At 38.1% G+C, this 14,009-nt stretch overlaps 1 protein-coding gene across 1 annotated transcript in view; it reads right to left on the bottom strand.

Annotated features, from left to right (window-relative positions):
- Nucleotides 1–3,485, bottom strand: part of tbca (tubulin cofactor a) — a 9,409-nt gene extending 5,924 nt beyond the window's left edge. The window contains exon 1 of the mRNA XM_008325699.3: nt 3,320–3,485. Within this exon, the coding sequence (XP_008323921.1) occupies nt 3,320–3,372 (53 nt within the window). The 5' untranslated portion in view covers nt 3,373–3,485. The remainder of the gene's footprint in view (nt 1–3,319) is intronic.
- Nucleotides 3,486–14,009: the final 10,524 nt, after the last annotated feature.

Below are 14,009 nucleotides of genomic sequence, written 5' to 3'. Positions count from 1 at the left end.
ACATACATGCTTAGTAAACAAGCATCTGACTAATTTTAAAACATTTTGCTACTCTTTGACTGTGCACTTTCCTTCAGGTTCCCCTCACTTTTACATCTACCTCCACTGCTCTCAACACACACAGGCACTGGTGCACAGACAGACTGCTACTACTCCTTTTTAGAGATTAATTGATCATCAATTTAGTCCCTAATTTGAAGCAAGTCAGGTGGTAAATGGGCCCCTTTTCCTTGATTGTTAGAGAAAACTGGCTTGAGTACATTGATAAATTTTGATTATTTATCAATTATAGGCCAAATGGAACAAAATCTATTAAACAGATTCCGACCCTGATTGGCATAATGGAGTTTGAAAATATCGCTATTGATGATAATTCCCGGCTAATAGTCTTTATCCAGCTGTGCCTGCTTACTGGAATGACAACACAAATTTCATTTTTCATAAAATCGTCTGCGTGTGCATAAGTGAGTGATCTTTCATTAATCAGTCAAATTACTGGAGACCCTTCCCTCCGTGTTGCACTGCTCCATGCTTAGTCAAGGAAGCCAACAGCACTCCGTCATATTTTACATCAATTACCACTCATTCTAATACAGTTCCATCAAGGAGCTTTTAAACAGGAAGCATATGCAGCGGTGGCGGTGGCAACCTGTGCTTTGCATTGCCGTACTTGGTGCCGAATGAGTGATGTCATGTGTTTGGAGTAAAATGACGGTGGTAAAGACAGAGAGAAAGATGGAGGAAAGAAGACTGGAATCATTTGAATAAAACTGAAGGACAGTCTAATAACAAAATGTCCATTCCTTCACTTCCAGCCCTGATGTTAATTTCTTATTTCTCCCAGACTTGGAGCACTGTGCGTATAAGGGGTGGGGTCGCGGCTGGTTTTAAATAGACCTGCCACCTCAGGCTTAATGGAAAAAGCAGCTCTCTGGAAAATAGAAAAAAAGGGAATTAGAGTGTGCCGACACACACACAGGCACACATTTGGCTGCCTCTTCTAGCACTGTATTTTTGAGCCACCATGTAGCCTGTGCCGGGCCGGAGAATGACAAAGGCAAATTACTGTTGTCATTTTATTAAGGGCATCCGCCGCGCTAGGGCAGAAAGGCACTGAGTGGAATGTGCTGGAGGCACTGAAAATAGGCCTGGCCAGAAGAGGCAGCAGGTTCCCTCTAAGGAACAGGGAGGGGGGAAAAAAGAAAAGGAGGGAAAAAAATCAGAGGGAAGTAAAATTATGAAGAACAAAGAAATGACACAATGTATATTTAAACGCAGTGACTTGATCAAAAGTCCATGTAATGAACTATTCTCAGAAATATTTGTTCAGCAGATAGTGACAGTGTGATATTCACATTTTGGAGAAATCAAGGCCTCCATTATTACCATCACAGAGAGTACGCCTGTAATCTGACCCTCACCAAAATACAATCCATACCACATCACCCAAAAGCTATTGGCAGAAAGGAGTTAGAGGACTGGCTTACTGACAAAAGGAGTATATCTGTTGTCAGTAAGGCAGTCATTCCAAAGAATCATAGTTCAATACAAAACAATTTCCTTTTTTAGACATTTTAATTTATAACCTTGTTTTAATTTTTTTGTTTTAATATTTTTCAAGTAAAACATGAGTGGCCAGATTTAAGTATTGTACACGCACCCAGCATGTTGATTAGTGAGTATTGCACTCAAATGTCATAAAACACCATGTCACCGAGTATGAATTGTCCATTTAGCAGGGTGTGACCATTCAGTAGGTCTGAGCATGACTTTGTCTGTCAAAGACATGCTCATATTTTTTTTAAAACAAACTATCGTGCAGTCCATTGTACAGCTGATCGTGCAGTATACAGTCACATAAACCTATATGACAACAATAGTCTTTTGTCATATACTATAATTGTTATTAGTTCAGATGTGGACATTTCTTAGATTTCTTCAATTTGCATAAACAACAAATGCACTTGGTTTGTTAAAAGATGAGCAGCATCCACGCTGCACTGTGTCTAAATAGGGTTCAGGACAATTGTTCCTTAACGCTACGACACGAACAAAATCATTGGGAATAATCAGAAAGGAAAAATCTCACGTATGTGTGGGATCAGCAAGCACAGTACGTCGGTAAATGGCCAAACAAAGAGGGATTAATAAAGTTCTATCTATCTATCTATCTACCGCAACCACATGGAGCATCAAAGAGTCGGTTTGTGGCCATATATTAAAACTTGCAACACAGAGTTTCTCATGCAAAGAACAAAAGCAGGAAACAACACAGAAAAGCAGTTGACTTTGGCAGAAACACTGCAAAGATGAAAACCTTTCAGCGGATGGCATGAAAGCAGAGATTTGATTGCATGCTAATATTGTACAAACTTGATCTGAAAACAAATTCCCATGCCCTTCTCAAAAACTTACCAAAAACTTGATCTGAAAACAAATTCCCATGTCCTTCTCAAAAACTTAGGCCAAAATATTGTTTGCAAAGATATTGTTCAAAACCACTCTATCTGAATTGTATAAGAATGTGTTCTAACACATATACATAAAATAAGGGATGTCACAATACCACAATTTTAGACTACTATGACTACATTTTGAAATGGGACATCCATGACACAGAAACATGGAAATGTACAATGTTGGATATTACAATTCAAATGTAAACAAAGAAAATAATCCATACTTAAACTATAATCTATACTATACTTCATCTATAATCTATACGTATACTTACTCAATACAAACATTGATAAAATTCTCCATCAGATAAAAATGCGTATCTTTGTTGTTTTATGCTTGTCAAGTTAGTAATGTCACATTATATAAACTTGACTTCTGTTTTTGTGAGGCATAAAACCTTTGCAAGATAATATACGAGCAAACATCATGAATTAACTGCAGAAAAAGCGTTGCAGCATATTAGCTTAGCCAAGGGCTAGCATGAGTCGACCAAATTAGCAACTCCTGATAGCATAGCGCATAACATTTTTAACTGCCATAAAATAAACAACAAGAGAAGCTTATTGCACACTCGGAGTAGAATAACTACAAAATCCCATACCAACAAAAACCCACCGAACTGCGATTAATTATGAATGCATAAGACAAAGGAAACCATCAGGGGTAGCAACTAGCTGACCAGGCTACAAGGCCACAACACAGCACCGAGGTAAAGTGTAATTTCTGCACCGAACAGCCTCTGACGTACAGCGAGTTATCATGCTGGCTCCGCTAATTTAGCTCCAACATGCTACTCTCAGCAAGCAGCTTCTTTGGTGTGCTCGATTCGGTAAACGAGGTACAAATGCATCAGACTTACCGTTTAACGATGCCGGTTTTGATCTTAATTTGTCGTATTCTTGGGTCCGCCATGCCTGAGTATGTGGTAATATTGCCTAGTTTATTGTATCACGGTGATGCTGCCGTAGTGCAGGTGGAAGGCAAGGCTGACGAGCTGTTCACGGTGGAATCGATTGTAGGAGAGGATCATCGAGCGCATCGACCAAAACGAGCGTTTGGTTGTTCAAAAGCAGATTTGTTTTTTCAACCATTAAATTTTCCTGGAATAAAATTCAAGAATTCAGTAATTTTGTCTTTACATTCATGTTTTAAGAGCGAGGAAAACAAATGAGCACACCCAAAATGTATGAAATATATATTTATGTTTTTAAATATTTATCTATATATGTCCATATACACACGTTCATACATGTTGTTAATAGAAGTGCAATGTAAAGTCTACTACACTGAACTCTCAAACAGCGCAGCTCAAGTAATTATTCTCTATTTTATGACACACATGTACAATTTATATCATGTTTATTTGTAAATTGTTTGTATTTTATACATCCCTGTGAGGCGTTTATCCCCAGGTTGTTGTTGGGGTCTGTAGGCAGCGTGTCAAAATATGTTTAACCCAGGAATCACTGCAAATAGATGCTCTGTATTACATGTAAATTACTGGGTGTAAATAGGGGGAAAGAATGTTATTCAAAAAGTTGATGAATTGTCACCTAACAGTATAATATAAGTAATGACTATTTATCAGCAGTGTCTGTTTTTAATATCAACAGAAAGTACTTTACAGGTCAAGTGAGCACTGTGTCATTAACACACAATCTTTTATAATTATTAGAGAGCTGTGAGAGCTGTGTTATATAAACAATTTTAAGACGATAAATGACCAACGCCAGTGACTACATAAAATTTTGCTGTCAAATAAATATCTCCCATCTTTATAATGTAAGAGTCCACGTATCAAAAGGTCAAGTTAATATAAGCCATCAATTGTGGATTGGCTGTGTTGATTTTATCTCTTTCAAACACACAACTCCATTAGAAAATGCGGTGGGAAAAATTATACACAATATATTTAATTTGACCAAAAAACATAAATGTGTATCTGGACAGTTGTACTTTTGATGAGCTCAATAAAAGTACATTCTCCGTACACTTGAATATGTTACTGTTGCTGGTTAGTTCTTATGTTTTAAATGCATCAGTAGTGTGTTTGAAAAGAGTAAATACATTTTTTTCACGGTATTAATATGGCTTTTCACTTTTAGTTTTTAAACATATTGAGCTCCACGTACACATAAATATGTGCCACTGTATGAGATTACTTTTTATATATAAAATGAGAAATAAGAAAATTCATCCATTCACACAATAAATCACTTAGGGCAAACAATTGACATGGCTTCTAAAGCAATGTTCCAAGTACGACGCTCATTCGATATCATTTGAATTTTTGTACATCTGATATCGACCCGTGTGATCTGTGAATAAAATAATCAATTTCGTAGGGTTTTCAAGGATTCTTTGTTTATACAAGAGAAAATGTAATAGCTGCTGCAGCATTAAAAGTTTGACAGTTGACATTCTGATACATTTGCCATTCATACAGGACATCAGTGGTATGACAGTGGTTTGAGTGCTGATCATAACCATTAACTGACAATGAGGAAATTTGCATTTTTTTAATAATCTATTCCTGAATCCCACATGTTTAAATGTGTTCACACTCACAACAGTAGTTGTGTTTTATTAGTTAAAGCATAAAATGTTTTTGTTGTTGCTGTCAGAATACGAAGTAGTATAAAAAGTTCTAATACCAAAGTTATAATTTAAAATGTGTCTGATTTTTTTAAAAAACAACCTTTCTGAAAAATCTTGAATCTTAAAAGACATAGCTATTAGCCTTTCTATTGTGTATCATCAACAGCAAATTGAATAATTTGTCAAAGTCATACTTTTGAAAATGCAGACATTTCCTGATAAGTGTAGCAACGAGGATATACAAACAGATTTACAGGTCAGTAGATCTGCAGCATGGATAAACCGAAAGGATAATTCAGATGGACGTGGCTGAGGAGGAAAATGTTAATGGTGACTTTTTATTGGTTCACATAAGAAAAGTATCATCACTATCACTATCATCACCCAAGCAAGCTGGAACGCTGGAGCATCATCAGCCATGGAGCTCTGGAGCATCTCTTCATACAATCTACGTGGACAATGACAGCAGAAACACAACGCCATAATAAACACTACACACAGCTGCCTGCTTCACCTTTAAGTGGGTCTTTAAAACAACCTCCTGACAGGTTACATACGTCTGGGACGAGTGTCTGTGAAGCATGTGTGTTTTTAAATAATCACTCCACCTTCAAACATTTACTCCACATCTGCAATATTATTTATCCACAATACGTATGCACTATGTATGCAACAGCAGTATTTTGTGAACTGACAATTAAGGCTGATGCTTGACAGGCTTTATGGGTAATATATTGTCAGCTGGCAGTTTTACTACTTGTCTTTTACTATATTTTAAATCAGCGTAGCTGGTTCATTTTTTATCTTTATTGAAGATCATTTCCCCATCTGCACAAGAGGAAAACAACCACCACATTTTATTACATGTTTTAATACTGCATCAATGTTTAAATCCTTGGAGATTACGCACATACATTACATTTTTCCCCAACTGATGTGGCACAACAGTAGGATTCCTTTTCGGATTATTTTTCTTTACACATTTCCTTCCTTTCAAAATTCAAACCATCTTCAGATTCTGCATTTGCAGGGTAAATAAATGATCAATAAACCGGTAGGATTATAACAACAACAATAATCAGTCAAATGATAAAAGCAGTGCTAATAACAGCACTGACACAATTACTTTGAATTTAAAATAAATAAATAATTATCATTAATAATAATGACACTATTATTATTAATAATAAATTAATAATAATGACACTATTATTATTATTAATAACAAGAACAAAAACAACAACAATAATAATAATAATAATTATTATTATTATTGTTGTTGTTGTTATTATTGTGAACACTGACTTGTATGATAGCAACATGCAGGTGCAGGAATCTATTCCAGCTGTTATTTATTTAAATCCAACCGAGACTAAAGGGTTTAACAAAGGCTGACAGGAGCTGATCAGTTCCCTCGCAAACCGGAACCATCTAATGATGTTAGATTTTCAAATCGGTCATACGTCAGTGCAAGTCATTATTTAAAAAAAAAAAACCCTAAAATATAACACGAAAAAAAATGCATTAGCTTGTCCAGTATATATTTTTCTTCTTGAACACACATCAGCACACGCGAACAAAGAGTGATGGAGCTCCACAGGCCTGCATGCATCAGTGCACGGCAGCGTCACAGAAATCCTTTATCAGGGTGTGAGCAGTGGGAAAACCCTGGGCTCCTTCCTCCTGCAGCTTCATGGCCGTTGATTATTGGTATTTTCCGAGTTTTCCAAACTAATAAGTGGCACTATCAACCATTTGGAAGCGCTGTGAGAGTACAGACGGGCTGCTGCACTTAATTGATATTGAGCGAGGCTGTGGTAGGCGCGGACGGGGCCGCTGCTGGCTAATTTGCAGTTTAATCAGCGATTGTAATGAGAGCCGCTGATTAGCACAGGGTGGAAATAAAAGAGAGTTACAAGGAACGTCTGTCAGAGTCCACTGATAATTCACTGCTAATTGTAATGATTAGAGCAAACTGGATGACTTTGGACTTTTCTAACGCTGCTGCCTTCACCATGTCTCCGCATGCACGCATTCAACGGTCACATGTGAGCTCGTCTGTTCACGTCACAGATACCACGCGTGTATTAGATATTTGTGTGGTTGCAAATGCCTGTGTGAGCATGTAGCTTAGCATCCCTCCTGTGGTGTCTACAACAAAAACAACGAAGAGTGAAAGATTCTGACTGACTGACTGATATTCACGTGTTTTCAGAAAGCTTTAGCTATTTTTAGTCCTATTTTGAAGTAATTTATGAGCGTTTTACATTTTGAACATTTTTCATAATTACTTTAAGATACTTTTTTTTAAATGTCAGGTTAATTTTGGCTGTTTTTAGCTTTGCTATGTCTGGCTAAAAAAGTAATCCTTTAAATTTTTGTTGCCAAACACTGTTATCTTGTGGCTAATAACAACAATATCTATCCTATAAAAATAGTTACCTTTTACCTTGTGGATTTTTAAAATATTTTTTAACATTTAACAATTTCTTTCACCATCCCATAGCTAGCTTCTTGGCTAACGTTTTGCTACATTTATGACTTGGAGCACACTAGTTATTTTATTCTCTTTATCTTTTCAAAGACAAAAAAAAATCAAACATATTTTGGCCTATATTACTTTTGTTCATTTATTTTAGCAAACATTTAAACTATTCTTTAAAAACAATTACCTGTGATTTGACTAATATTTAGCTATTTTTGTAGTTATTCTTTAGAGTTAGATTTAGGAATTGTTTTATAAATTTGTTTTGTTGTTTTGCTGTATTTTAGGATAACTTGGAAATTTTGATACATTATATTTGGGCAATTTAAAATTACTACAGTATAAACTGATACAGGATATAAATCTAGATAAATATTAGTTTGCCAATACACATTTTCAGCATGCTTTGTCCTTCAGGGCTAAGTCTTTAACGGTGGTAATATTACATCTCCTAGTACTACAGTAGCCTAGACCTTGTTAATTTGTTTCCCTGTTCCTTTCTCATCTTTACTTTATTTTATTTATTTCTTTTTTTAAGGAAATTACAGGAAAACAACGGTTCTGTCTAAACCATTAGTCTTCAAGTGGACTAAAGTCTGACCCTGTAATGTGAATGGTGGTTCAGTTGAGAATAGAATCAATCAAAGTGGTTAAGGTTGGAAAGAATATCTGAATTAATGTGAGTCGATGCAGTGGTCTTTATATCAGATATTATTTCACTTTGGCAATTTCCTGCATCCCGCAAAAATACAATCTAAAATCTGTGGATGTGTGTATCAGAAAGAGAGAGAGAGAGAGAGAGTGGTTAATTTAAACGGTTATTATTATATGTGTGTGTTTGTGTGTGTGTGTGTGTCTGGCGAGGGGGTTGTTGTTGATGGACTCAGCTACACTGGTGAGAATGAGATGTATTTCTGGAGACGCGCCTTGGCCAATGCTAGAATAGCAAATGTGAAATTACTGAGAAATGTGCACATGAACGCAGCCGGTCAATTAGTGAGGGAGGAGAGAGGAAGGAGGAGTCAGAGGTGAGGAAATCAGCTGCTATACACACACACACACACACACACAGATACACACACATTTACATGTGCACAATATCATTTCTTTTTCTTTTTTTTACTGTTTTCCCAAAGAATACTTTTACACTAAATTTAGTTATGAAAGATAACAGAAGCTTTGTTAATCTGTATGTTTCTTGATTGAATACAGTGATGGATGATTTTACAGTTTCCCCGTCTTGAGCGACAAGGTCACAAGTTCAAGCCTAGTCCATATCGTTCAAGTCCTGTATTGGTCTTTTTTATACAATTACTGTATATCAAATTTAAGGGATGATATTCTTTTACTACCTTAAGTCATTCCTGTATTAACATGAAATGTGTTTAAAGTGATATGATCAATTTATTATTTTACTAGTTTTAGCTTCAAAACTTGGATTTCAGTATTAGAACACGTGTGTATGCATCTCACATTTAACACGTGCACATTCTTACATATTAACAGAGTTCATAACAGACACACATTTCACCAATTGTTAAATGTGCTCATATGTCCTGGCCAATCAAATGCTTTTTCTGTTCAAGGACCAAAGGTTAAAACAGACTCAATCAATAATAATCAGACAAATATAGATTTCCCCAAGTGGCTCTGTGTTGTCTGCCAATTAATCAAAGAACACAGTGAAAATGTTTGTCCATGTTTGTCCATGATATCATCTTAAACTACGACCATTATTTTCTGCGTATCACAGTAAGTAATGTATCTGCGAAGGTAAACAGGGGACGTTAGAGTCAGCGCTGCTAACGTATCACAAGTCCATCGTCCTTGACAGGTCTCTGGTCCATCACTGTGTTTTGAACAAACAAATAATTAAACCAATAACCTGCCGCTATGGTCACTTTACAGTCACTTAATCTAATTTTTTTACTTGGGTGGAAAAGGAACCAGAAAGAATCAAACAAAACAAACAAACATCTTTGAAGAGAACAGAAAAACTCCACGCTGAGTCAGAGTTTAACTGAAATATCTTATTTGCTGGGAAGTGACTATTGTTTTATAATTTGCCAAACACAAACATTACTTTTATATTCTACTTTTCAAATAATAAAAATGTTCCTCACTTGTTGTCTGGATGTCCCCAGAATTCTGAAAGCTTTGCTATTGTAAAATGCATACGTTCTCTCTGGGCACAGTCTCACCACCACTACCACGGATGACCTGTTTGGTATCATGTGTGATATGCCACTGAAGTGACCTTCTCCATCAGACCCTCTGGTCCAGCACACGTGGAGACAGCGGTGGACAGGCCAGCTGCAGTCACCTAATTGATTCTCCACCGCGGGGTTATCTATACGTGGTATCTTAATGTCACGGAGTCAGGCCAAATTGATAGTGATAAATATTTGCCGGAAGATTAGGCGAGGGGAGTGTGTCGAGGGCGCGCTGTCTCAGACCTGTAACCTCGGCCAGAGCTGTTCCTCTCTGTGTCAGATTAGCCTCATCCATCCAGTGTCAATGGCTGTCTTGTTGAGAAAATCAGTGAGTAAACACCGATGACAGACCGAGAGAGAGAGAGAGAGAGGGAGCGAGTGAGAGATGGAGGAGGGGGGCTGGGACTGTGTTAGATGGACGACTGATTACTTATACAAATAGACTCAAAACTCTCTAAAATGTGTTTTATTGTCTCTCTGCTGCCTGCTGTTACCACTTTGTCCCCCATCAATCACTGCACCATTGTGTCCTGGATGTCATATAGAGTGACTTAATATCCCCCCCTTCATCTCTATTCACTCCCAAAATCATTCTCCATGAGGCCACAGTGCCGCCGCCACATGTGTATGCCTGTGTGTGTGTGTGTGTGTGTGTGTGATATTGTTGTTTCCTTAAAACTATAAGAAGGAAATAACAGGTGTTTTCCGATGTCAGACCAGTACATTTGACATGGTGACATGTAATGCTGCTCAGTGTTGATGGACAATGATGAAAGTCCCGTTAGTGCAACGTTAACTACAAATCTACACTTTTACATTTCATTTAGCAGACGTTTACATTAAGCATAGGAAATAAGCCAAGGTGTCCAACTGTGTCCTGGCTCGAACGCTAAGCTATACTTTCCTTGAGCTGCTCCACCCTTCATGTTGTTATTTAACACAATAGTCAAATAATTCATTGATTTTATTTTTGATCGTTGAGTATCTTTTTTCTGGATGTAAAACTGTATAAATATTCTAAGCAGGTAATGAACTCTGAAGCAGTAGTATTCCATCTGCTGAGTACGGCATCATTTCTGCAGGATTACTCACAATCAGCCAAAGTTAATACCTCATGTGGCTAAATTCACTGAAATCGTCTTTTCCAGCCGCTGTGTAAAATGAAGATATCACATCACCAACAGCGTCCTCCTATTTCATCCAGGCCCCCTGACAAATATGGCCTCCCTGTTCCGCTTGGATGGCCTCCTTCATCCTGCACTTGGCTTGTTTACATAGCTCCAGGACCATTTCCACAGATTAAACAAATCACCGCCTGAGGGGGACATCCATAATCCGCTAACGGGTCACCAGCAAGACAGTTATAAATGTCTGTGCCTGGTATTAGGCCTAGAATAGATGTCCATGTCTACGGCTGACCTTCCTTGAATGCAGCACCGACCCCTCCCCGCAGAATATTTTAGAAGAGGAAATAAATGGTCAAAGAACGGGAAGAAAAATGCTCTGACATCAGAGTTTCTTTTTTTTTAGTTCCATTTCCATTCAAAATGGTATTTGTGAAATCAGCTTTACCCACAAGACAGCGTCAGTGATGAGAGCCTTATTTTTCTCAGTCTCTGAATGACACCCCCAATAATAGCGTGAGAAATCTCCCCCCTCCTCCCGCACATAGACGAGCCAGTGAAGAAGATCAGTGAAATATTGTGTGGATCTTGGACCAATTTACTTCATCATTAAACATTACAGCCTCACAAAGTGTTCAGATTTGATAACATGCACTCAATTCACTTCATTATGTACGTTAAATTATTCTTTGCAGAGAAACTAGTTTGCAGTGGCATTCAGTAGGTCCTGGAATAAAATGCAATTTGCGTGAGAATTTGCTGTATCTGTCACAAATATTTACAATTAGCGGCGCTAATTATTTGATAGTTTCTGCAATTATGGCTTAAACGGCTAAATGTGGAACTCTGTGGAGCCCTAATTGGCCTAAATGCAATATTTTGCATATTTGCATAATGAGGAAATTGCTAGAAAATTGTGTTCATTCATTTGTGAAAAATCCCATGAATTTTATGAATCTGAAAAGTCTGTTCCTGCCGTCTGTGACTGTGCTGGCTGCTCCCAGCGGGGTGCCACTGTAAAGTTTGAAACAAACACAGATCCGTGATGAGGGGAAGAGAAACTACAAAGTTACTGCAGAGCGTTTAAATTGGCCACGCTGTTTTTTTAAAACCGTGGTAGAAGTGGAAGAAGCAGAGGTTGAACAGTTTGGGGTGGAGAGAGAGCGCGAGGTTGAGGGAGGTGTTCTGATGACAGATGTTAGAGATGATTTGAATGAGGACATGAAGATTGTTACTGTATTAGAGGAGGAGGAGGAAGAGGCTGAGAGGGAATCAGCTGGTCTTCTGTGGTGACCCCTAAAGGATGATGCCAAGAAAAAATCAAACGTATTCACTAACAGAAATCCTAACACTGTACTTCTCTCTGGAGTTCCAGTCCCTGAATGGATAAAAGGTTTAGAAACAAAATCACCCACAGACATAGACACACAAAACTCATGTCTTCATTATAGTTTGTTGCATTTTCCTTTGCAATTCATTATTTCTCTTCTTCTCCATAATATTAGTTAATAATATTAGTCTTTCTAGAAGATAGTTTTGTTTAAGTTTATATTTAATTTAAATTTACATCGTTGGTGTTGTGTTGCATTAATTATTCAAACATTGGAAAATGTTGTTACGAGTGTGAGTTGATCCACACTGTGCTACAGTGACTCAGTTTGACACATTTCTTAATGCGCTGTCTTTGGTTCAGATCAAACTTCAGGTATTATTTTTAAGCAGGCGACAGAGTCTGTGCGGCATTCTGACATGCAGGACGGAAAACCATGTGTTCAGCATCTAAAAACGCTCATTCAGGTTGCATAAACAGCGTCTCCACATTTGACTTGGTGATGGCCTCTACAGGGAAGCGTGGCTCAGGTGGTACAGCACGAGGGCCACTGCTGTTTGAAGACGTGCTTCAACCAAATGCACCATGTAGAGTTTTTAACACCCAAAGCTGAATAAAAAAAAGGCAGATGTGTGCTTTACTGTGGCTGTCCTTTATTAGGAGTGGAGGGTTAGACGGACTGGGGGTTGGGAAAATCAGAACTCAGACATATTTTATTTTAATTGGAATCAAGTTGTGATGTCAGCATCATCCAGGTTCATTAAAAATTAACTGATTAAACAGCTCGTCAAAATGTGCTGATGGGAGCAGCCTCCAAACAAACAGTACAGTTTAATGTAAAGGTTAAAGAGGTTTGATCGCGGAGCCTTGAAGAGGAGACTGCCAGCTCCCGTGCACACTGGCCCATTTTCTTATACAGTCACTTTCTCTGCCATTCCCTAGAACCTCATAAAGCTCATGGACAATAATGATCCTGCCATAGACTGTAATGATCCCACCATTTCATGGGGTATTACACTATAATGATGATAGTCCTCTACATTTGCATCTCATCCAGCCTTTAGCTGCTGAGCCGCACCTCCATTTTACCTAGCTGGGGGTAATTTATAGAGCACGGGCGTGAATACGCCGCTCTGGAATAATATAGCCCACACTTAGAGTCAACCGCGGAGATTAATGACAGGCCTGTAAACCCAAAAGATAAACAGAATCCGCCAGCTCAAATGTGTGAGCGAGTTTGTAGCCGGTGTTCAAGAATGAAGACATCCATGAAAAGCTTCCAATGACAGCACATAAAGTATGATGGGGCGGCGGCCGCGAGACACCGGGCTGTTCACGCTGGCGGTGGGTGGGGACGAGGGTGTGGTGGAATCATTAAATATTTGTTTGTCCAAAAAAAAAAAAAAAAAAAAACACGAGGGACTACATGAAAGGAAGAAAACTTCATCATAAATCTGGCCTTTGCCCGAGAAATTTTTCAACACCGTTCTTTGTAAACAGAGACACGTGTGCAACAAAAGGATGACACACACACACACACACTCAAACACACAAAATAACTGGAAGGAGGAGGGAAGGGGGGAAAAAAACAACAACCCTGTGCGTATTTTACTCGGAGAGTTAATGGGAATAAAATACCTTGGTGGATGAGTGCAGATGTGTTTGATACAAATAGTCATTTTCCTATTTGCTGCCTCATTGAGCATGATGAATGATGGGAGTCAGGGAGGTGGCGTGATGAATGGCAGCACCTTGGCTCCATTGCATGCCCTATTGATTCTCCTTCTTTATTACTCCTA

The sequence above is a fragment of the Cynoglossus semilaevis genome, chromosome 14, assembly GCF_000523025.1.
Source record: "Cynoglossus semilaevis isolate Cse_v1.0 chromosome 14, Cse_v1.0, whole genome shotgun sequence".
NCBI lineage: Eukaryota > Metazoa > Chordata > Actinopteri > Pleuronectiformes > Cynoglossidae > Cynoglossus > Cynoglossus semilaevis.
This window is presented reverse-complemented; position numbering and strand designations above follow the sequence as displayed.